We start from the raw sequence: 24,926 nt of genomic DNA on the forward strand, positions 1-24,926 counted from the left end.
GATTATCAATCAAATATGATTTACGCAAATATCTTGCGCAAGATTTAACAGAGTCAGTAAAACTAGCCTTTCCGAAACAACACGGTATAGCGCTAAATTCGTGTTAGGCCTCCAGCTGACGGTGTATGCGTCATAAGTGAAGGAGCGGTACACAAAACATGCACTTTTAACTCGCTAATCGGTAGAAAACGTTCCCTCTCGACCTTTCAAATCCAGACAGATCATAGCGATAAAATCCTCACGAAGGACATGGGCCATTACACTGAATAGATGATCTTACAACTCTTGTAGATGTCATCTTACCTCGTTCCTTGAGCGAAATTCAAAATTGGAATCGCTAATTAACTGCTCCTATCAACATCTGAAGTAATATTTGATTCAAAATTTTTCTCATGTTCCACTCAGTCTCCTTCAGAAGGAAGAATAAGCATAGTCGTACAACGATCACAACTCCACCACTTTCCCAACACGACTGATACATCTCCTTAATTCGCGAACCGCTCTCTCCTACTCAAGTGTTGATTCGCTGAAATTTGAAGACCTGTCCAGCCACAAATTAGCAAGAACGCTCTGATCGGTGCGACAGCGAAAAATACTACAATCTGATTGTTTTGTGATACACCAGAAAATTGGGCCAATCACATTGCGTTGAGATACACCAAACAAAAGATGCGCCAATCAGATTGCTTAGAGATACACCAAATTACGCTGATCAGATTACACTACACCACAATACACCAATCTATACGCAAACATATAGTTATTTTTTAAAAAAAAATAACTCAAAAAGGCTGTCAAGGCGCTGATGGAAACTTATCCGGTTTATGACGTCACTCCATAGCAACCGGCCTTTTCGAATATTTGAACTTCCGTTTACCTGTGGCTCGTGATGATATCAACTAAGTTGAAATTGTAAATTGGCCACCGTAACGATTCGTTACGGTGGCCAATTAGAAGAAAATTATTCCATATCTGTCAAAAAAGCCATTTCAAGTATAACAGCAGCTTACAACAAATTCTATGACCGCAAGGTTCCTTTTGGAATTACAATGCCCTCGAAAATAAAAATTAAGAAATAAGGCACCGATTACCAATTTTTGCATCATTTACAACCTAATTCAGAACTAAAAATAACAATAGAACAAACGAAACTGGGAAAAAATGATTAAGAATTTGCTGCAGAAAATATACTCGGTAAGCTTCTAGTGTTTTTGAGTATGATGGTAGACAAATAAAGTGACAATAAGCAAAATTTTTATTTAGATGGTAATTTCGTCGGGGACGTGACATGAGGCTTCGCATGTACTCACATATGTTCCCAGGTGTTCACAATAATTTGAATGCCATGGCATTAGCCAATGGTCGGTGTGTCTGATCTTTCTGAATTCAGAAACATAGCGGCTGAAGCCATGAAAAATAGATTTTTTTCTCTGATCCGCCCACCTTTCGCAATTGTTTATGCTATATGCTCAGATTGAGTAGCTAAAAACTTGGGAAAATATAAGAGTAATTAACGCTCGAGGAAAAATGTGACTAAATTAAATCTTCAGGCTGTTGAACGTTCTGAGGAGTACTCGTAATTTTGCTTCTTTTTCCTTGTTATCCTGTGCGAAAAACAAATATAAACTATTTGATGTTTTCACAATTTGGTTACAAACAAAAGGCTAAAACTGATGCTGCAGTGACAGCACTGTCACTCTCGCCTGCGCTTCGTATGGTGCTCCTTTGTTCTTACCACAGATCTTGACGTCATCTGTGATCTGTGACTGTGCGACAAAAGGAAAGAGAGTGGAATCAATTTGTTAATCTAACACAATCCGTTCTTCGGGCGTTGAACATATTCAACCCTTCCAAAAAGAATTACGTTTTATAAGGTAAGGAAGAGACACTTAAATATTTTCTGCCTCACTACATATTCTAATCCTACAACAACAAACATATGAAACATATGTGTGAACTGCGGTTATGAGACGTATATGAGCACGATCCTTCGCAGTAAAGCACTATTTGAGCAATAGTGAAAAGCAGACCTGAAAAAAATTTCAGGCCTGTACGGGATTCGAACCACTGACCTCTGCGATACTAGTGCAGCGCTCTACCAATTGAGCTAACAAGCCAACTGGGAGCAGGCCATCAAATTAATTCGACATAAACCCGTAGATGATAAATCAAACAACAACAAACATATGAAACATATGTGTGAACTGCGGTTATGAGACGTATATGAGCACGATCCTTCGCAGTAAAGCACTATTTGAGCAATAGTGAAAATCAGACCTGAAAAAAATTTCAGGCCTGTACGGGATTCGAACCACTGACCTCTGCGATGCTAGTGCAGCGCTCTACCAATTTTTTTTTTTTTTTTTTTTTTTTTTTCAGGTCTGATTTTCACTATTGCTCAAATAGTGCTTTACTGCGAAGGATCGTGCTCATATACGTCTCATAACCGCAGTTCACACATATGTTTCATATGTTTGTTGTTGTTTGATTTATCATCTACGGGTTTATGTCGAATTAATTTGATGGCCTGCTCCCAGTTGGCTTGTTAGCTCAATTGGTAGAGCGCTGCACTAGTATCGCAGAGGTCAGTGGTTCGAATCCCGTACAGGCCTGAAATTTTTTTCAGGTCTGATTTTCACTTTTGCTTAAATAGTGCTTTACTGCGAAGGATCGTGCTCATATACATATTCTAATCCTTTATAACTAAAACCATTTATATATAGAATTATAAGAGACTCTGTCGAGAGGGCAGATTTTCCTCAATTTTTTTTATCTTGAGTCTTTCAATTTGAAAGATCTGGCTGACCCGACAATTCTATTTTTCTAAAACTATAACTAATCAAAGGTAACATAACATAACAACATAACCTACAAGGAAATTAGTCTTCATCCATCATGAAAGCATTTTAACGGTGTAACAACAGCTTGCAGCAAATTTTATGACTTCTTGGACCTGTAACTATTGCGTCAAAGCTGACAGAAGGACACAAACGATGGTTTCGCTTCGAACCATAAAAGATCCCGAGGGGGAAGTCGATTTTTCACCGCAAGCTTCCTTTGGGATTATAAGTACACTTGGAAATAAAAATTTAGAAATAAGGGACCGATTACCAATTTTTGCATCATTTATAACCAAACTCAGAGCGAAAAATAACAGTAGAACAAACAAAGCTGGGCAAAAATAGTTAAGAATTTACTGCAGAATATATAATTGGTAAGCTTTGGGTGTTTTTGAGTATGATGAAAGACATATTAAGATACAATGAACAAAATTAATTTCGTCAGGGATGTGACATGAGGCTTCGCATGTACTCACATCTGTTCCCAGTTGTTCACGATAATTTGAATGCCATGGAATTAGCGGGTGGTCGGTGTGTCTGATCTTTCAGAATTCAGAAACGCAGTGGCTGAAGTCATGCAAAATAAATTGTTTTGTATATAGAATTATGAGAGAATCTGTGGAGAGGGCAGATTTTTCTCAATTTTTTAATATTGAGTCTTTCAACATGAGAGACCTGGCTGAGGCGATTCTATATTTCTAAAACTATAGCTGATTAAAACTTTGAACTAAGATGAGCTTCTTTTGACGTTAGATACTTACTGCAGATGCTTCTCAAATATTGCTCAAGCTCAGCAGAGCTGATTCTACTTCTTCTTGCCTCAGTTTCGGTAAAATTAATTTTTTGAATTATCAATTTTTGATTTTCAAGTCGTTTCTGTTCATGGAAATTTAAGGTACGAATCCGGACGCGCCTGAATTGTGCGCACCAAAGCTGTAAGGGTCGCGCCTTATTTTCCTGTGTGTGTGTGTATGTGTGTGTGTAAGTATGTGTATGTGTGTGTGTATGTGTGTGCGTGCGTGTGTGTGCGTGTGTGTGTGTATGGAATTCAAATATTTTCGTTTATTTTTTATCCTTAGAGAAGGAAAATGCGATGAATCTTTACCGAGTTATGGCAAATTATCAGAAATACTCGTCTCACTATATTCTAACCACAGTAAGGCGTTCTCACGAAGTAAATCAACTGAATATTAAGTGGAAATTAACTATCAATCCTCGATTCCTCGCGCAATTTACTTACATTTCATTATTTTCTCAAGTCTCCCCTTACACCTTTGATTCATTCGTAGCCATTTCGAGGTGTTTGAAATTTACGCGAGCTCGAGTCTTTAGTCACCGTAAGTTCAGAAGAAGAAGTCGGAACACAACTGTCACAGAGAATAAGCTCCCGGTGCGACTTAGCCGACTCGACTGAGCAAAATTTTACGTATGTGTAAAGAAATGAAATTATGAACATTGCTCAGTACTTAGTTTACATGAGAACAAGGTGCTACGCGAGAACAGTAAAATTCAAACTTCCCTTGATTCTGGGGCATGAGGAGATTTTGTGATTCTTCCTCATTTGCAAAATCGTTCCATACGTTTGAAAAGGTAAACGTGTTTTAAATATGTATAGCGCCCAAATTTATATTTTACACCAAAACAACTTCTTGCGAAAACTTTCTTAATTTGTGAAAAGATATTACGAAGATAGATAGAACTATAAATACGAAAACAGCACAAAGTGACGAAACCATTTAAGTGTTCTTTTTGCTCAGTCGAGTCGGCTAAGTCGCACCGGGAGCTTATTCTCTGTGACAGTTGTGTTCCGACTTCTTCTTCTGAACTTACGGTGACTAAAGACTCGAGCTCGCGTAAACCATTTAAGTGTTCTTTGTGACCAACATGTGATGCGATTGAAAGATCGTTGCGTAAAATGTGAAAGCTAAAAAAAGGTCGAAGTTTGGAACGTTTATTTTTTTGAATTGCTCTTCATTCCTTCTTAATTTTTTCCCTTTCTACAGCGTAGTAGCATGGGATATTTTTCAAGTTTCCTTGTCCTAATATGGGTGAAGTGGCCTAAAAGTGGAATGATGAAACAATGTCAATTATTGGAATTTTTTTCGCAACTTGTGGTATCAGGGCAGAGAAGACAATTGGCTCAATAAGCTATAAAAGATAGGGCGGGTCACCCCGTATCCTACTTTCTAGACAGATAAACTTTATTTAGAGAAGGTGGCACGGAATAGTTCAAGTCAATAAACTTGTGGCTCTCTATTTAAAAAATTCTAACAAACAATGCAGGCAATGTATGTTGAATTCTGACGTAACTATCAATAAAAACTAGTAATATCTGTCTAATAAGAAGACGATCGAATTACGAGTAAAAATAAAATGTGATGAATTAAATGTTAGACTATAAAATGATGCATTTTCTGTTGTACATTAAGAAGGTTGTTTCTATAATTTTTCTTAAAAGATTCTGATGACACAGAATTCCCGAGTTCCAGACTTAAGCTATTCCAAAGTTTACAGGGAGTGACTGCGAATGATCTACCGCCTTCGGTCATACGATTAAATCTTGGGCAAATAAAATTAGTGTTGCTATATCTTGTAGGACGATTATGTTGCTGGCTATTAAGTATTAAGGAACCTTCAGTATAAAGGGGTACTTCACGCTTGATAAGTTTGTACGCAACGCAGCATTTAGCTATTTTAGATTCTTCATCCAAATGGGAGGCACTGAAGTGTATTGAACAGCTTGGCATTAGACGCTTGGTTATCAGCATCAGAAATTACCCTGGCTGCTCGTTTCTGAAACTTTAAAACACGACCTAGACACTCCTTGCTACAGCTAGTCCAGATCGATTGAGCTGACATAAAGCAGGACCGATCTAATCATAGAGTTATAGTACAATAATCAAACACAACAAATACATGAAATTCATATATCTGAACTGCGGTTATAGAAACGTATTTGTGCACGATCCTCGCAGTAAGAGCACTATTTAAGCAATAGTGGAAATCAGACCTGAAAAAATTCAGGCCTGTACGGGATTCGAACCGCTGACTTCTGCGATACTAGTGCAGCGCTCCACCAATAATCTTTGTGTCATGGGCAGGCAAGATCGTATCTTTTTCAATCAAGCCATCTCGTAATTGATCATTGAGGCGAGACCTTTACCAGTAATGAGTATGGGTTTGGTCTCGCTTTCGTTGGTCGGAAGTTTGTTGGAAGCTGCCCATTCGGCAATTTCAACAACTGAGGAATTCAAGTTCTGCTCTAGTCTAACAATTGAGCTGTAATTCGCAAAGGAAGTCATCGATGTATCGTCAGCGTACAAATCAATCGTAGATGAAGTAAGATAAAAGGGTAAGTCGTTGATGAAGACGATAAATAACAAAGGGCCGAGTATCTAAACCTCTACCCTAACCCTACAAGATATAGCCTGTGTGCAAAACCTCCTTATTAGCGCTGCAGGACGCGTGTTCTCCGCCTACGAGAACACTTGAGACAAGTCGGAAAGAGATTTGTCAGTCTTACAGAACGCTCTCTTTCCCGCGGGCGTAAAACGCTCATACAGAAGCACTAATGATGAAGGCTTGCCCGCAAGAAACATTAGACCCTATCCTAAGGGCTCCTGAGTTTTGAATTTTCAAATTGAAAATTCTGCCGATGCAATATCAACAGGGGGAGTACGAAGATGTGGAGAATTGCTCTTTATCTTCACCTCGCTATCATGATGAACTTGGGAACTGCTGATGATCAATGTACGGCCAGAATAGCTCCGATTGGAACAGCTCTTAAGGGCTTCGTCTTCAAGAAGATAAATGTAACAGGCCCTTACATGTGTGATGTTGAGTGCGAACAAGAACGCATTTGCCAGAGCTATAATTACAATATCAAGGAGAAGATTTGTGAATTAAACAATCGTACGAAGGAGGCAAGGCCTGAAAATTTCCAAGCTGATCCTGCTCGGTTTTACGCCAAACGTTTGAACGGTAGAGGTGTGTATTTTCTTTTAGAGCATGAAATGATTGTGAGATATTTATCGCTTTCTTCTGTCTTCAGTAGTGTCATGGCTAATTTGCTAGTGGCTATAAGCCAGACGTCATAAGAGGAGAGAACTCAGCTTGTATCGATTGCGAATGTCGAACGACTAAGATACTCAGAAAAAACAAAAAAACAAAAACAACAAGTAGAACTGGGAAACATCGGGTCAAAACTGGGTCAAGACAGAATTATATTGTTTCACTTTTTCTCTTCACAATGATTCATAAATGATAAATTGACCCACCTCCTTTCGAAAAATACAGTACTCAAAGGCGAGTGCAATTAAAGTTGCGTTGAAATATTAGAGATCTCTCGGTGAAGCTTTTTACCGCGAAACGGCCGCAAGGGAGTTATCGCCGACAGAGATCAAGAGACCCGAATAAATTATTAATTATTAACCTTTTTTAGAAAATACCCTTTTTGCAATAATTTGTGCCCTTTTAAAGTTTTTAATTTCATATTTTTTAAGAGTAAGCTAAAATTATTTTTTGTGATTGGATAAAAAAAACAAAAACAACGACAACAAGAACAACATTCGGTCATATTTTACCCGTGGAGGTTAGTACAGTCAAACCTCGACTATCCGGATATCAATGATCCGGATTTTTTCTCTTGTAACCTTAACTCGTTAGAAGCTAACTATGGACGCCATATCATGTGGCACGGAACTGCAAAGATCAAGCGAATTTCACAGGAAAATATTCTAGACAGTGGTTTTGTTTCGATCTTGCATGTACACTTTTTCAGCCCTTTCTATTTAAAATTTATGGCAACTTGAAAGCCATGTCCATTTTATCTCAGTTCCTTTAGGTACTATTCAGGAGTTACCAGCCGAGTCTTGTAGAGAAATATTAAGAAGTGAAGGCGCAAATTCCAGAAACGACGATTATTGCTTGGATCTAGTTGGGAATGGGAAGGCACAGAAGAGATACTGCGACATAAGCTCTATTGGTGAAGTATTTCTTTTAATGATTACATTGTAAAACGCATGATAGATAAACAACTTTAAAGAGGGTCCTCTATACTTTTTACGTGAAGGGTGATTGCGGAATTTTTTTTCTCGCGTATCGTGATTTAATTCTATCTCGTCTGCCCCACGGATCCCATGAGATAGCTAGACACATGCGCATAACCAGTGCTTTTCGCGCGCAAATCAGTTTAGCACGGTGACTACTTATGCGAAGAAAATCTTCTATTTTTACCTTCAAGTTTCTTAATATCGGGTCTGCAATAAGATCACTGGGTAGAAAACACCTAGAATTACTACACCAGGTTTGGAACCCGATATTCAGTGCTCGAACGATGCTGTAGACCAACCTTCACAGAACACCATGGCGGCGATCCTCAGGGGACTTAACGATACTTTGGCACAATTGACCAAAGCTTCAGAAAAGCAGACAGCGACGCTCACCAGTCTTAAAGACGACATCCTCCTTCGTCCTGAATCAGGCGAGGAGAAAGAAAAGGAAGACTCAAACATGAGCAATACACAACTAAATAGTACTGCCACGTTAGATAATGTGCTCGACCCTAGCGACTCTTGCGTGGTGAAAGAATCTGCTGGCTCTGACTCAGAAAAGCAAAATGATGTCCTCGAAAGCCTGACTAAGGCATTTGTACAGACCAACGATAAATCTCCTGCCATAACAGAGAACGTTGCCAGTCTAATTGATAATATGGCTTCTGGAGGTCTTTCACCAGAAACGGTGAAGGAAAGAGTTGATAAATACCCTCCACCAGAAAACTGTAAGTTCCTGTGTACTACAACAATTAACGAGGAGGTTTGGGATCAGCTTCCCAGGAGGAGCAGAACAGTTGACCTTGCTTTTCAGAAGGTGCAAGAATTGCTTGTTCAGAGTTTATCATCCCTGTCGATTTTGGGGGACCAGTTGGCTAAAGACCTTCAAACTGGCAAACCCACTGACGTCCGTCAGGTCCTGGACCAGGTCATGGACAGCATTGCCCTTGTGGCTAATGCCAAATGCAATTATAAACTTAATATGAAACGACGAGAGCTAATCAAGCCCGACCTCAACCCCCCTTTCACAAGGTTATGCAAAGAGGACATCAAGCCCTCTACAAAGCTATTTGAGGATGAATTGTCAAAACATCAAAGGATAAGGTAGACGTAAAGAAAGCGGGCCAGCAGATGCAGAGGACCTCTGACACCCGCACATCCAGCCATAACTATCTAAAGGCTGGGAGGCAGAAATTTCAACGCTCAAATTTCAAACCATACCACTGGACATCTACTGGCCAGAAAACATCTCAGACACGCCCTTTTTTAGGGTACAGCCAGGGACACAAGAGTGCCCCGAAAAAACCCAGCCAATCCAACAACAAAGATTAAACGACAACCAGGTGAGGAAACATCCTAAATCATTTATGGATGGGGATTATTTGCATCAAATGGTCCGTATTTTTGCAGCAGGACAGCTGAAGGACCATGTTGGTTCGTGGGAATCCGGTATTCGCGACATAAAAAGGCAAACCTTCTCGTGCGCTTGTCAACAACCTTGGATCGGGGAAAGATGTCACATGATCAGTCTCGGCGCATGCGGTGGGGGTGAATGGACGCTGGCTATGAAAATAAACGGCTCTCAGGTATAAATTTGTTAAACTGTAATGTTCTCAAATTTCACTGGCCACGGACAACTATAGTGTGGAGGCTTCATTTAGGAATATTAGTCGGAGGGGCTGCCTAGGTTATACAACCATTAAATTCTTTTAAGTCTGTTTTCAAAAATCTCTCTTGTTTATTACGCTGAATAGAAAAATTTTCACTACGATTCTAATCTCTGGAGCAACAATGAAACCTTCAATATTGACGGATGAAAGACTGGCTTTGACTCCCAAGAGACCAAGTTAACGGCCTATTGGAACACATCTTTCACTAAGATCTGCCTCGGTATGAAGATCGGCCAACATATTAACTTTATACTCATCAACCGGCAAGCTAATTCCCTCTACTCATTAATCGCCGATGGAAACGTCGCACGACCTCGTTGGGCCGTGACACGTTGATAAAGCTGATTGGTTCACAGGCATCGTTACAGCCCAATTGCAGCCGAGAGGGGTTTAATGTGAAGTGCGATGGATCAGGAAGACCGAAAGCTCGCATTGGAATCCTCGGAAATAACGAGAACGACTGCGACACTTGTGACTCCAGAATCGGGTTCGGCACAGGAGGTAAGCACGATGACGACAACACCTGCGGAAGCGAAGCTAGATATGGTAATATACATATCAAAGCGATGGGATACATTTTGGTACAATGAGATAAGAACAAGCAATGAAGATGTGCTTCAAGGTTGCTGCCGAGTTTTGTAGGGTGCAACCTTCCTGTGCATTGTATGACGCATGGAAGTAGTCTTGTTCCTCAGGGACTTAGTTCCTTGACTCAACACTCGGGGCACTGAACACTCAGCTCCGCATCCACTCGGACTGGGAACGAGATTAGTGTAATAGGCCTGCGCTCATTAGATAAATTATGCTTTCTTTTATTACAGCTAAAGCTCGCTATTGAAAGAAGTAAATTGTTACTTTTTCGAAAAAGGTATGTGGCGACTAACTGCTATTTTTAAATCTTCCTTCTATGAAATAAAGTTGGAAAAGTTCTCGGGCGATATGGGAAACCTTAAAAAACTCGAATTACTTGCTTGCTGGCTGGCTAACTGGCCGACGCACTAAATGAGTAGCTTTAGAAAACTTTTACGATACAATTACATTTATATCTACAGCCTGACCGTGCGCATGTCCCGGAGGAATTTGCAGTGCGGACGTCTCATTAGGACGAGTTAACGTCAAGAAGCGCGCGATCGTTCATTCAACCGGCTATGTTTATTATTTACTTATTTATTTACTTATTTAACGATTTGCACAATAATTACAATGTACGGATAGTACGAATAATAAGACATTTTTTTTTCTACAAGATTCAACTACCTGCCCAGCCCTTTGGTAATAATAAATAAAAATAAGAAAGAAAAAAAAAACCCTACCCCGAACCATCAACCAAAACTAAATAAGTTAACTGATTAATTTATAATTAGCTAGTGCATGCACCATATAACTTTACACTTCTACATTTGGGGCAAATAATCTTAAATGAACGAACGTTGCCCCCATCGAAAACATTCTAAAACGCTTAAAAAATTATGATTTAAGTTGGCACTTGGATGAACCCAAGGATTCAGCCAACTTGATATCATCAGGGATACTATTCCACATGATACAAATTCTACTAAAGAAATAGTCTAGAAAACGCGAGATACGATTTTTATTGGTCCTGAGATAAAGCTTAATTAACCTGTGATTTGGAGTTAGAGTCCACGGTAGGGGGAGGGGGCGGGAAGGGGTATTCCCCTATACTCACCCCCCTCAATATTTTTTCACAGTCGCTCACCCCAAATGGTTCAAATTTCTTTCTCTCCGCAGCCCTCCGCTTCCGTTAAACTCAATGATGATCGCCGTAATTCTCGACAGGAAAATACTGAGCACACTCCCGCCAAAATTACTCGTGCTCTGCAGGCTACAATTTGGAGTTTAAAGACAGTGTCCGCTGAAATTTTCCTGCTCGCTAGATCCTTGAGTTCTACCATATATTTTTGTCTAGTAATGTCGTCTGTTAAATTTCTTATCGATACCCACCAGTCTATTTGAAGAAAGTTTTTTTTCTTTTTCATTTCCAATAAGACATTTGATCAAGGAAGCAGTAGCATCTCCTGTAACATATGCAAACCTTTTCATTGCGTGGAATTTTAAAGTTTTTTGTCCGATAGGGAGTCGAAGAATTGGATTACCTTTTTTAATTACCGGACTTGCTAATTCGCTGTCAGCCAATTCATCACTTTCAAAGCGAAATATGTTCATGACATACGACTGCTAGAGCATAATTAACTATAGAGGCTTTCAAACTGAATGAAAAAACTGGAGATTCAGTGAATCGCAAGGATACAATTTTTCCCAGAGCGTCAACATTTTTGTTGATATTTTTGTTGAAGTAGTGGGGCAATAGCACTGTGCGCTGTTACTATTTGTAGACCCGAAACTCAGACGAACAAATTAAAATTAACATTAAACTAAAGCGGCTACCAGAGGCTCCTGATAATGCTGACGTCCGATCTCAACCTTAGTAACACTGTAGAACTTAGCAATTCAGCCTATCCTGCTATTAAGGTATCCAATCTTTCACTTTTACTTTTACTTTCACTTTCACTTTCACTTTCACTTTCACTTTCACCCTTCAGCCTCTAATTATAAGAGCGACAAGCAACTAATTTCTCCTCGTATTATCCTTGCTTCCTTGCTGAATCATGCAAAAAACTCATGGGAATTTAGGAAGTAATCATCAACTAAAGAATACTTTGATTGTCAAACAAATTCTCCTTGTCAGTGCTTTTGGAAATGTATAAAGAACAGTATGGAGAAGATGCATATTGACCTTACGCTGTAAAGGGTTAAAGATGCTGAGGTATAACTGAGAGAATTTTGTCTTTGAGTCACGTAATGAATTCTAACTATTTCGTTTCCCTTCGTCTTCCAGGGGGCTCCACGTGCCAGGAAATTTATGATAATAAATTGTAAGTTACTGGTAGAACATTTTCCAATCACTCTTAGTTACAGTCAGTACTGGCTTCTTCCAGCATCAAATGATAAAGTCCTGCTGCTCAGTCTCAGTAAAAAGTTCCTGTAATTACTATGAAAATCGACTTTTACAATCCAAAGACGTAGAAGTATTTTTGGCGACTTCAATTCTTGAGGAAGACACAGTAATCCACACTTCCAACCTGTTTTTTCGTGGGAAATAATTCAACTTGAAAACTCTAAAAATGATAACACGAGAAAACCATTCTGTGACTAAGGCCTCAACAAGTCAAAAAAAAAATTATCACTTTAAACCTTCTTCATAAAAAATAGAAAAGCGAGGCAAACGTTCCTACAGTTTTGTACTTTTAGTCATCAAACCACAACCCTTATGATATACCTCTTACCTATTTCCTTATGGCAGTTCTTTTGATTTTTCTGTTGTCGCCATTTCTTTTAGGGCTAATGGGAATAAGGCCTATTCATTACAAATAAGTTCTGACAAGGTTCCCGTGTACTGTCACATGACAAGTCTTGGCGCATGCGGGGGATATGGATGGACGCTGGTTATGAAGATAAATGGCTGGCGAGTATGTACTTATTTGATTCACCAATTATGGCTCTTAGGTCTTTTACAAGACGTCCAGTTAAAACAGCGAACGGCTTTAATGATATCATATCGCTTAAGCAAAAATATTTTGGCATTCCATGATTTGCTTGCTTTATTTACTCATATTTCATATGCACTTTATCGTTAAGCTTAAAAACGAACAGAAGCCGCAATTTTCTTGCAGCCGTATGCTTGTCATTAGTCGGGGTCGATATAGATTGCAGTCCAGTCTCGATGTACTTGAATGCACTTTTAACCATGCATCGTTCTATATTTGAAAATCATGATTCACTCAGGCCTTAGCGAGACTACAGGCAGCCCAAGCATCCTGTGTGTGACTTTGGGTGCAAAGTGCATTAACGGTAATAATTAACATATTAAGATCGAATTTCAAGCGTACGTGTGGGCCGTTAAAAAAGGACAAATTTGAAAAAAAAAATAAGAAAAAAACTTCAAAGGATAATAAAAGCGAGGAATAAAACAGGCGACGTCCCTTTACCTTTTTTCCGCAGCCGCTTTGTTGCCAACAGTTGTTTTAACGCTGTTTTGGCGACTTGCTTTGTAAGGCGTGCGGTGTCAACAGTCAACTGTAAAATAGGAAAAATTATAAAAACAAAAACTAAGAAAAAATTTAAAATTAAAACAAAAGCGAGGAATTTATGGTACGAAGTCTCCTTTCCTTTTTTCCGTACCTTCTTTTTCCTTTACGGTGCATATAACGCTGTTATGGCGACTTTTCTTGAAACGCGTGTTGTGCTAACGGTTAGCTGTGTACAATAAAACTCAATGCTGGAAAGTTCAACCAATCCCGAACACCAACCGTTGCCGCTCGAAGGCCGATAAATTCCACAAAAGTCGACCGACCTTCCTCAAATTTGCACCCGCGAGAGCGCTTAGCTATAGCCTACCCGTTCCAACGGCAAAATTATCTAAATTCCGCTGCACGATCCGAGAGCCGCTCCATTTCACCACCCATTCTGGCAAAATCGCTTTGTAGGTACGCGTAATCCTTTTGCCCTTACTACGGGATTCAAATATAAAAGTTTGGCGACCGCGTCTGTCGAATGAATGACAATCTCCCATGGGAGGGTCGTAGCCTTTTCCCTCTGGCAAAATATACACGGTTAACCGGTAGCACCACACGCGTTACAAAGAAGGTCGCCAAAACACAGGCAGCCCAAGCTCACTACTAGAAAAGCGACTCTTACAGTGTTGCGCAACGTTTTATATTTATAAAGGTTTGTATGGGATGTTAGTATAATTTCAGAGCTGAACAAAGAGTTTCCAGCAATCTGATTGGTCGAGCGGTTCCTTATAAAAACTAAAATGTTAACAAATGTTACTAAAATGTTATGATTTTAGAAAATTCTGTATTGTTCAGCTCTGAAATTATACTAAAACAATTATTCGCCTCAGGTTCGGTGAATATTGTCGAATAATGCCCTCGACTTCGTCTCGGTATTTGACGATATTCACCTCACCTTCGGCGACTAATTGTTAATTATCGGTTTGCCGTAAAAGAGGGAAAAAATGTATTGTTTTGAAATGAAGTAAACTTATCTTATTGCCTTATTGTTTTCTTTGTTGATTACTAACGTCTCAGGCCATTTTGAAGCGTTCTCGGTGAGTTACTGCTATTTTGGTGTTCAACTGCTGATAAAGACAAGGCCCGGAAACCCATTTTAGAAGTATCCGTCGCCCGAAGCGAATTTCCAATTTCGAATTAGGCTCGTTGAAACGAACGCAGACCCGTTCGCCGATGCCACATTATGTCGGGTAACAAAAATAAGCACGGCGAGGGTAGCCAGCGGCCTGCAGTCAACAAACAAACCAGTTAGCTCCCCTGGTCGGCGGGCCGCTGGCTACCCTTGCCGGGCTTATTTTTTAGCAGTTGAACACCAAAATAGCGCTAACTCGCCGAAAACGCTTCAAAATGGCCTGAGACGCTGGTAATCAACAAAGAAAACAACAAGGCAATAAGGTAAGTCCATTTTATTTCAAAACAAGACTTTTTTTCTCTCTTTTAAGGCAAACCGATAACATCCCATACAAATGTTGCGTAACACTGTAAGAGTGACGTCCGCTTTTCCTTTAGTGAGCCTGGGCTGCCTGTGGCCAAAACAGCGTCAAATGGACCGTAAAGGACAAAGAAGCTACGGAAAAAAGGAAAGAAGACTTCATACGATATATTCCTTGCTTTTGCTTTCCTTTTTAATGTTTTCTTAATTTTTTCTCTAATTTTTCCTATTGACTGTTGACAACACACGCGTTACAAAGCAAGTCGCCAAAACAGCGTTAAAACGACCGTTGGCAACAAAGCGGCTGCAGAAACAAAGTAAAGGGACGTCGCATGTTTTATTCCTCGCTTTTATTATCCTTTGAATTTTTTTCTTATTTTTTTTTTTTTCAAATTTGTCCTTTTTTAACGGTCCACACGTGCGCTTGAAATTCCATCTTAATATGTTAATTATTACCGTTAATGCACTTTGCACCCAAAGTCACACACAGTATGCTTGGGCCACCTGTGGCGAGACAAACTTTGTAATAATGAATTAATCTTTTAATGCCATGTCTAGAGAACGTTTCACTATGATAGCGACTTCTGGAGCAATAACAAAACTTTCAACCTTGAAGGAGGAAAGACTGGGTTTGACTCAATGGAGACCAAGTTACCGACCTACTGGAACACACCATTCAAAAGGATCTGTCTCGGTATGAAAATCGGTGAACAGGACAGCTTTATTGCAATTGACAAGCCGGCTAGCTCACTATATTCACTGATCGCTGATGGTAAATACCGCGCCACCTCATTGGGTCGTAACATGTGGAAGACGCTGATTGGCTCACGAGCCTCTCTGCAGCGCAATTGCAACAAAGAAGGATTCAATGCGGTGAGTACTAGGCCTACTCATTCGAAAGCAAGAATCGGTTATATTGCCAACCAAGAAAACGATTGTAGCTCCTGTGACTCCAGAATTGGTTTTGGTACTGGGGGTTATACCGATGACTCAAACACGTGTGGTAACCAAGCAACACATGAGCCAGATAACGGGCACAGACATATCAGAGCTATGGGATATATTTTGGTGCAGTAAATTCTTTCCAAGATAAATGGTGATGCGAACAGAAGTGTTACGGTAACATTTTCGAAATGTAGTTGATAGAGAAGCAGGGAATGGCCGTGAATACGTTTGAAAAACAGGAGGCCAAGCTATCGATGCAGTGAAACATGTTCTTCAACAAGATCTATCTCGGTGTAGGGAACAATCAATATTTCATGCGTGCTGTTCTTAAAAAGTAGGACAGCTATTTTAAAAAAGTTGCAACGATCGCTGCTGGTTGATACTGTGACATCTCTCAGGGGTCGTAACACTGTGAAAGGATGTGACTGCCTCAGGTGGCTCGAACTCTTTGCGGCCGGACTGTGTCATGGAACTGTTCAAGGTTACATACACTGCAATTTAACCAGTCTCTAGAAATAATCAATCTTATCTATCTCGACTTATTTTCTTGTGATTTCAAGAGTTCCTCTTGTTCCGCCGGAGGGATATTAAAATGATTCCAAGCGACAAACCAAGTAATAACTTTGAAACATGATGGCTCTCTGTAAACAATGATCGCTGATGGGGAAAATCACGTCACTTCACTCAGCTATGGAACGTGGAAGAAGCTGATGAGCACAAAGGCTTCATGAATAATCAGTTTTAATGAGTGTTTCGCGATTTATTTGTTTCGATCGGCCTAACGTCGGAAAAGGAACTGTTGCTAACAACCAAAAGAGCAATAAGCAGATTTGGAGCATGTAAAAATGAATAGATAGATTTTAATTTTTGCAGTAATCTTAACTCCTTTACAACCACAAATCTTAACATTATTTGCTAACAGCGAGACTTTTAAAATCTTTCGTTATTTTAATCGTTATCGTTGTAATTATAGTTATCTTTATCGCACCTTTATCGTGCGGCAGACATTCTCTCCTTGATGATTATAAAACCGAAGCCCGAGCTTCAGCTCTCAAAGTGGCTGTAATACAATTTCTTGCAGTTGATACCTAAACTGCTGCTGCTCTAAGAATCATGCAAAAACTTCTAGTTTCATTCGGTCCATTCAATATTTTGGGGTGAGTTTTTAGATATCGATAGGAAGTAACTATCAAGAGATTATTTATGATAAAATGATATCAGTAGTTATTTATCCTAATAAACGTAAGATTACTGACTTTTTGACTCGCAGGAATGGGGAGAGGAGGAATGGGGAGAGGGAGCTAAAACAGTATGTATCCCGCTTTCAGAGTTCGTTAAATGCAAACCTGCTAAAGAAAAAAAAGAAAGAAAGTGAATGTACGAGCATTCCACACTTTTTCAGATATGTTGTGGTTTGCGAGACAAGCCCAGCGGTCAGGTATTCAAGCAAGGTCAAACTCAAACTGCTGTTCTAAGCAAGCAGGGGGCCACAGGTATTCTCGGTATGAGGGTTGATTTAATCAAATAAATATCCTTCCACTTGTGATTAGCGTTCGACCCTCTTACCACTGTTACAAAAATATATGTTCAGAAAAAAAGTTCGGCTAGATTGAAGATGGCTCAGAACGCGGTTTTGTTAAACAACGACTGAGCCCTGTTTAAATAGCCAGCCCTATGTTTAGCTTAGCTTTGTTTCAACTACGGCACCATATGTCAAACGTAAATCAGATAGGCTGTACAAGTGGTCGCTGGAAAACGCCAGCGACACGAAGACTGCCGAGCACGCCTCGAGCATCTCCGATCTCACGATTATAAATGAACCCTGTCAGTCACGTGCCTGTCATCGTCTAAACCTTTATTAAAGAAGTAAACACTTAATAATTTATTGGGGAGTGTTAAATGTTTCAGGGACACTTTTTTTCGTCAAGGTTAGAGCTGGCTTCCTTTCCAATGGGGTTTAACAACATATTGTCCTTTTTCCTATTTTAAAAATCCACCATTTTTGTTCATCGCCAAAGGAACCTCCAGCTTAGATTCTCGTTCATCATATTTCAAAATACAGCAAAATAAGCAACTCATTGGATTTGTTGTCGAGAAGTCTTACTCTCCCACTCTGTTATCGTGTAGTCGACAAAGTCTTAGCAACCTGTGGTGTACGTCGATAAACTTCAAGTTTTCCTTAAAGACGGACGATGAAATCGAAGGAAATTGTGAACTCAACAAGCATGACATCTCCGTTGTAAACGAAAACATTTACTTTAATGACCGCGATGGAGTCATTTTCTCATTTCTCTTTAGGGTAATTAATGTTTTATTGCATTCATTAGTTAAAAGCGTTATACTGAATTTTTATCTATCGCTGACTGAATTCAAACCAGTCATTTGATTATCATATTACATTAACAAACAAAACCTTCACTGCAAGCGAAAGCGAAAAACATAACTCGGTTGAGGCCTTACCCGTAAAAATTAAACATCAACTCCGCAGTAATCTTCAGGTAATCAAACTGAGATACTATATGAATGTAGAATTCAAAAATAACTTAAAAGATATCTTGCCCCAAGTCACTTTGTGAGCCAACTTCCATCTTTTCGTGATTATTCTGAATTTTCAGACCATAACTTCTTCGCGAAAAATCGTACTGAGATTGAATAACTCCATTAGACTGTTTTGAATCCATTCCTTAATAGTTTCCGGCGTTATCCACCTTATCCTTTTTAAGACGGATAAATTAATATGGTTATTGTGCTAGAATCTGCCATTAATTCACTCCTTGTGGTGTAAGTTCTCGTGAAAGCTCAGTGAAGCATAATGGCGCATGAAATTTGCAATTTCACGAATTTAAATGGCTTCCAACCTGATTTCTTTTTGTACGTTTGTCTCACTTTCAAAGACACCTGGTTTCGTACGTGCTTTGGATTAAAGTATAACAAATAAACAATGAGGAGCTTTTCTATTGAAATTGGAGAATTAAATTAAAAGAATATTTCCCTTTCATATATCATAAGTGACAAAGCTTTCATCTTTTTGTGTAAAGAGGCTCCCTCCATCATCAGTTTTGAAAATTTCCCGGCAGATTCAGCCATCCTGTCGGAAAGAGAAACTTTTAAAATTTTTATACTCCTCAGCTTTTTTGTTTCAGTTTCTTAAAAAAAAGAATTTCTGTACTTTTATTTTACGGAAAAATTAAGACTCCCTTTCAAAGTAAATGAACTTGACTTTACTTGTCGACAGCTGTTCAGAGCTTATGTTAGTATGTTATTTGCCTTTCTTTTTCAGTTTCTTAAAAAAAAGGATTTCTCAGCCGGTATAACCTGAAAGTGTTTAAAAATCCCCTGTGAAATAAACGGATGTGACTTTACTTGTCGACAGCCGTTTAGACCTTATGCTAAAGCGATCGATCTAAAACTGTCTGGACATTTTCCAACCATTACTGGGTATCCTCTTCACATGCGAATATTAATAGAATCCTTCAGACTTCTTGATTACGACTGAGTCTATTTACTCGTAAGAGTTATACTACTTTTGGTAACTTCGAATTCGGAATCTCATTCAGTTTTCCAAGGGAAGATATTTCAACAATCCCGAGTTTTTTTTTTTTTTCTAAATCAGTGAAGTTGTCATCCTTTTCCGGCTGACTTCTCCTGGTGATGGACTTAAAGAGCTGTCATGTTGATAATTTTGTTCCAGACGACAGATCTTGTATCCATATATGAAAATCGAGGAGACATGAGAAGCAGCTTAAACACAATTTGTAGGTAAAATGTGGAAACTTCACCTGAAATCTTACGTTATCGTGATCGGGAGAGACCCCTCTCTTAACTTGCATATCAACACTTTAGCAATTTCTAACAAAGACTCGGAATTCTTAAAATGCAATCGTAGGCAAGGCTAAAAAGAGCATATCAGTGGAGATTTTAAACACCAATGAGGACACAGATTGCCTCAAACCCGAGAGTATCTCTCTAGTTTTCATCCACCGACATCTTCAAAACAACTCAATATATAATTGTGTTTACAAAACTTATTTGCATAATTCTGAAAATTAACAAAGCCATCTCTTAGACCGTTAAGCTTCGTTTGCTTATCTTCTACATGTTCTCTATAAGTTATGGCGAGGCAAAAAAGGAGAATTGGAAAACAACCAAACCATTTTGAAACATGTGTCCGAAACCCTTTTTCACGGGCTATAAGTAAACGAAACTTTTTTTCTCAAACGTTAGTCGAGAAGATCGCTCTTGGCGAGAGCGGCACTTAATTCCATAAACCTCACGTTTTTCTCCCAGCCAACAACGCCAACTTTTTTGTTAACAAAAGTATCAATATGTGAAGTACACGGAAAGACACATTTTAGCCTAAAATAGACCGTTTGTAAAATGGCGTCGTCAAAAAGTGGTATTATTTATAATGAGGCTTTGTGATTGGCTATTGTCGCTCTCTGAACATTAGCATTCCTCTTATTTATAAAAACTACAATTGTCACAATGCGAAGCTTTTTCCCATCCTAATGCGTTTTAAGAAAATTTTCGATATTTCAATCCGCTTGTCATGCCATATTCATGAAGCTTCATGCTTTTTCTCAGTTTTTAACCGGCGCCTTCGAAACCAAAAGTATAACAATATAACCTCACAAAAAGGGTTCCAATATTTCCGTTTTTCCCGATCAATTCTGTCCACAAGCCTAAAGGGAGTTCTCTTAACGTCTTCTACTAAAAATGGATGGAGCTCCATCCAAAAGATTTAAATTATTACCTGACAACATTAAAAATTAATACATTTTGGTGGAAAGGTTTTCCTTAACAAAGGAAACAGACTTAAATCTACTACACCTTCTTTTAAGACCGAGGATAAGCAATATGCATCATACAATATAATCAATATCAGGTTTATTCGATGTAACAAAAAACATGTAACATTATACATAAAACGTTTAATGAACGTCGGGTTACTTCTTCTTGCAAGTTGATTACGTAATCGTTTCTACCGTCTCGTAGAGGATATCACATGCATGCAATAATGTTTTGCTGATCACATTCCAAATCTTCTGATAAAAATTACTTTTCCTTTTACAAAAAGATTTAAATTAAAGCTTAGTTCTATCGGTAAAGTAAAAAAACTATAACTCTTAATGAAAAGTAAAACCGCAATATTGAAAACTTCGGTTGCCATGACGACGCTGTTCTTTTCATACGTGGAAGAATTAATGTTACGTTCACTGCACGCACTGAAAATATCAATTTCTGAAACAGGAGAGATTCTAGCTTCCTCGCTGGCTCCGCCTGCTAACAATCACTATGGCCGTTTGTTACCAATAGCTAAGGATAAAGTATCATCTCTTTCGAGCGACTATGTTGTCTATTTTCTCCAGGGTTGTCATATGACCGGTTGCCTCAATGGTGGTACCTGTATTCGCGACATAAAAAGGCAAACTTTCTCGTGTACTTGTCAACAACCTTGGATCGGGGAAAGATGTCATATGATCAGTCTCGGCGCATGCGGTGGGGGTGAATGGACGCCGGTTATGAAAATAAACGGCTCTCAGGTATAAATTTGTTAAACTGTAATGCTCTCAAATTATCACTGGTCACGGACAACCATAGTGCGGAGGCTTCATTTAGCAATCTTTAACAATTATTGGACGAGGTTGAGCAAAATATCGTGATTTGTCCGTGGCGAGCAGATCAGTTATTTGCCGAAGCCGAAGGCGAAGAGTAAAATATCGACTGGACTGGACTATTATTTGGACCAATTTGGACCATTTTTTTTACCCTTTTTTGGACCCTTTTTTAGACCATTTCATAACGGGGCAAGCACACTATTGGTACTCAGAGAGGGGTGGGTGCAGTCAATAAGTACTAAGGGAGGGTGGGAGGTAGAGTGTTATTACTCATGGAGGGTAGAAGGTGGTTGTAATTGTAAACACTACTGGTTAATGGAGCTTTTACTCGATCGTGCAAATTAGTTTAATCGGTTTTTTGACTGACTTTTTGTATATCAAAATTTTTGCGCTGGGCCGCCGCGTTTCCTTAATTTTTTTTGTCATGCGAAAGCGAAACTGTCACGTAAACACCGGATTTTCATTTGTGTTGAAAATATCGAGTTTACGATCCTCCACTCTTGAGCTGCCAGTCTGGCATAGGTTATGCGTATGACTTTTGAGGCGACTTGTGCCCCAGCAGTTTTCCTTTGTGTATACAGTATCCAATTACCAGATTTATCTATCCTCCTTTGTCACTGATGTTATCAGACGAGATCACGGAATTTCCGGTCCTTAGCCCTTGACTTAGCCGCATATTGAATTCACAAGCCGCGCATCGCAATTTTACCATTTATACGTTTACTATATAAAATCATTGTTGGTACAGTCGTACAAAACAACCTTCTCTCGGGTGTTTCGAAAACGTAGACTGCAGACCTCGAAAACACAGACCTTTAAAACGCAGACCTCGAAAACGCAGACCTCGAAAACGCAGACCTCGAAAACGCAGACCTCGAAAAATTTGTTTTCGAATTTTCGAAGAGAACATTGGTTCACGCGCAGACGTCCAACGTTAAGTGCGGGACAAACCATATATGGCTAATGAAATAGACATTCGCGGTGTACCACCTTCCTTGAATGCAAAACTTCAAGTCCCTCGGCGATATCAATCACTGCCTTGAGAAAAAGCGGTAAAAAATGTTGAAAGGCTTCGCCGGCTTGTATTCTATCAAGGTAAAATAATAATTCGAGGAGATCTAAACCTGAACATAAAGACCGAATGGCACGAAATCAAAACACTCGTATTCCATCATTATAGCAACCGGTTTAAGACCGATTAAAATAATTTCTGCGATCGAGTAAAGCTCCATTAACCAGTAGTGTCTACAATTACAACCACCTCTCACCTCTTCCTGAGTAATAACAGTCGGCCTCTCACCCCTCCCTCAGTACTTATAGACTGCATCCACCCCTCCCTGAGTACTAATGGTGTGCTTTCCCCCCTACAAAATGGTCCAAAAAAAATGGTTCAAAACACAGTCCAGTCCAGTCCATAATTTACCCTATGCCAAAGCCGAAGGCTAAGGCAAATAATTGATCTGCGAGCTCCGACACTGACAAATCACGATATTTTACGATAACCGAGTTCAATAATTGTTTTATCTTTCGATCACCGAGTTTGTTTTCAATTTTTGGGGGGGGAAGCGGCAAGCGCGCACTGCTGCCAGAAATCAAATGTTTTCCTTGTTTGTTTTGGTCGATATAATCTCTGAATACTACGCATGAGCAGAATATTATTTATAGCAAAAACGCAGTTAGACGGTAGTACGCATGAGCAGACCATTACTTGTTACCAGATTTCTGTAGGTCACGTGGTCGGCTCCCAGCCAATGAAAATGGGGGAAAAAATCCATCGAATGATAATAGCATTTATCTGTCAACAACCTATGAGGGGATGCCTAAGTTATACGACCAGTAAAGGCCTTTAAGTCTGTTATTGAAAAATCTCTCTTGTTTATCTACACTGACTAGGGAACTTTTCATTACCTTTCTAATCTCTGGAGCAACAGTCAAACCTACAATATTGACGGAGGAAAGACTGGATTTGACTCACAAGAGACCAAGTTACCGACCTATTGGAACGCATCTTTCACTAAGATCTGCCTCGGTATGAAGATCAAACAACATATTAACTTCATACTCTTCAACCAGAAAGCTAATTTCCTCTACTCAATAATCGCCGATGGAAACCATCGCACGACGTCACTGGGTCGTGACAACTGGATGAAACTGATTGGCTCACAAGCATCGTTACAGCCCAATTGCAACCGAGAGGGGTTTAATGTGAGGAGCGATAGATCAGGAAGACCGAAAGCTCGCATTGGAATCCTTGGAAACAACGAGAACAACTGCAACACTTGTGACTCTAGAATTGGGTTCGGCACAGGAGGTATACACGATGGTTCCAACGCCTGTGGAGACGAAGCTTAGTATGGTATTATACATATCAAAGCGATGGGATACATTTTGGTACAATGAGATAAGAACAAGCAATGGAGATGTGCTTCAAGGTTGCTACCGAGTTTGCAGAGTACAACCTTCCTTGTTCCTCAGGGACTTAGTTCCTTGACTCAACACTCGGGGCACAGGACCCTCAGCTCCACATCGATTGGGGCTGCGAACGAGATTAGTGTAATAAGCCCGCGCTCATTCGATGAATTATTCTTTCTTCTTTACAGCTAAAGTTCGCCATCGAAAGAAGTAAATTGTTACTTTTTCAAAAAAAGTATGACGCCACTCTCTGTTTTTTTTTTATGTTATTTCCGTGATATAAAGGTGGAAAACGTCTCGGGCGATATAGGAACCTTCAAAAACTCGAACTACTTGCTGGCTGGCTGGCTGGCTGGCTGGCTGGCTGGCCGACTCACTGAATGAGTAGCTTTAGAAGACTTTTACAGAAAAATTACACTTATATTTACAACCTTGCTATGTGCATGACCCGGAAGAGTCTTATTAGGAAAGTTATCGTTGGGAAGCGCGCGCTCGTTAATTCAACCGGCCTTGTTATTATGCATTTATTTATTTAAAGATTTGTACACCAATTTCAATATACGGGTAGTACAAATAGTAAGACACTATGGCAATAATAATTTAAAAAAAGAAGAAACAAATTTTAAAAAACCCTTACCCGATCCATCAACCAAAACTAAATGATAAGTTAATTGATTAATTAATAATTAACAAGCGCATGCACTATATAAATTTACTCTTCTACATTTGGGACAGGTAATCTTAAATAAACGAACGTCGTCCCCATCAAAAACGTTATAAGGGTGCTTAAAAAATTATTATTTACGTTGGCACTTGAATGAACCCAAGGATTCAGCTAACTTTATATCATCAGGGATACTATTC

At 39.4% G+C, this 24,926-nt stretch overlaps 2 protein-coding genes and 1 pseudogene across 6 annotated transcripts; all 3 read left to right on the forward strand.

The window, feature by feature from the left end:
• The first annotated feature begins 1,067 nt into the window (after positions 1–1,067).
• Positions 1,068–17,288, forward strand: LOC148726251 (putative skeletal organic matrix protein 5). Of its 5 annotated transcripts, none has more exons than XM_088728156.1 (6): positions 1,068–1,874; positions 6,404–6,827; positions 7,675–7,824; positions 12,419–12,455; positions 12,920–13,049; positions 15,646–17,288. In XM_088728156.1, exons 2-6 carry the CDS (start codon positions 6,524–6,526, stop codon positions 16,162–16,164), a joined length of 1,140 nt encoding a protein of 379 aa, XP_088584282.1. In that variant the 5' UTR covers positions 1,068–1,874; positions 6,404–6,523; the 3' UTR covers positions 16,165–17,288. The 5 variants fall into 5 exon arrangements, with proteins under 5 accessions (XP_088584282.1, XP_088584281.1, XP_088584284.1 ...); XM_088728155.1 differs by having other exon boundaries at positions 6,511–6,827; XM_088728158.1 differs by lacking the exons at positions 6,404–6,827; positions 7,675–7,824.
• On the forward strand, positions 7,748–11,959 carry LOC148726252 (uncharacterized). Its single transcript, XM_088728169.1, has 2 exons — positions 7,748–9,477; positions 9,646–11,959. Exon 1 carries the CDS (start codon positions 8,205–8,207, stop codon positions 8,997–8,999), a length of 795 nt encoding a protein of 264 aa, XP_088584295.1. The 5' UTR covers positions 7,748–8,204; the 3' UTR covers positions 9,000–9,477; positions 9,646–11,959.
• Positions 17,289–17,406: 118 nt separating the features above from the next.
• Positions 17,407–24,926, forward strand: part of LOC148726253 (uncharacterized) — a 7,548-nt pseudogene continuing 28 nt past the window's right edge.

Source organism: Stylophora pistillata, chromosome 7 (assembly GCF_964205215.1).
Source record: "Stylophora pistillata chromosome 7, jaStyPist1.2, whole genome shotgun sequence".
In the NCBI taxonomy this organism is placed as follows: domain Eukaryota; kingdom Metazoa; phylum Cnidaria; class Anthozoa; order Scleractinia; family Pocilloporidae; genus Stylophora; species Stylophora pistillata.

Excerpts from the sequence above, each read along its gene's own strand:
- LOC148726251 (XM_088728156.1), top strand. The coding sequence starts at position 6,524 with ATGTGGAGAATTGCTCTTTATCTTCACCTCGCTATCATGATGAACTTG. Across the intron at positions 7,825-12,418 it reads CTGCGACATAAGCTCTATTG|GGGGCTCCACGTGCCAGGAA; the intron begins GTGAAGTATTTC and ends TTCGTCTTCCAG. Across the intron at positions 13,050-15,645 it reads TGAAGATAAATGGCTGGCGA|AGAACGTTTCACTATGATAG; the intron begins GTATGTACTTAT and ends TGCCATGTCTAG.
- LOC148726252 (XM_088728169.1), top strand. The coding sequence starts at position 8,205 with ATGGCGGCGATCCTCAGGGGACTTAACGATACTTTGGCACAATTGACC.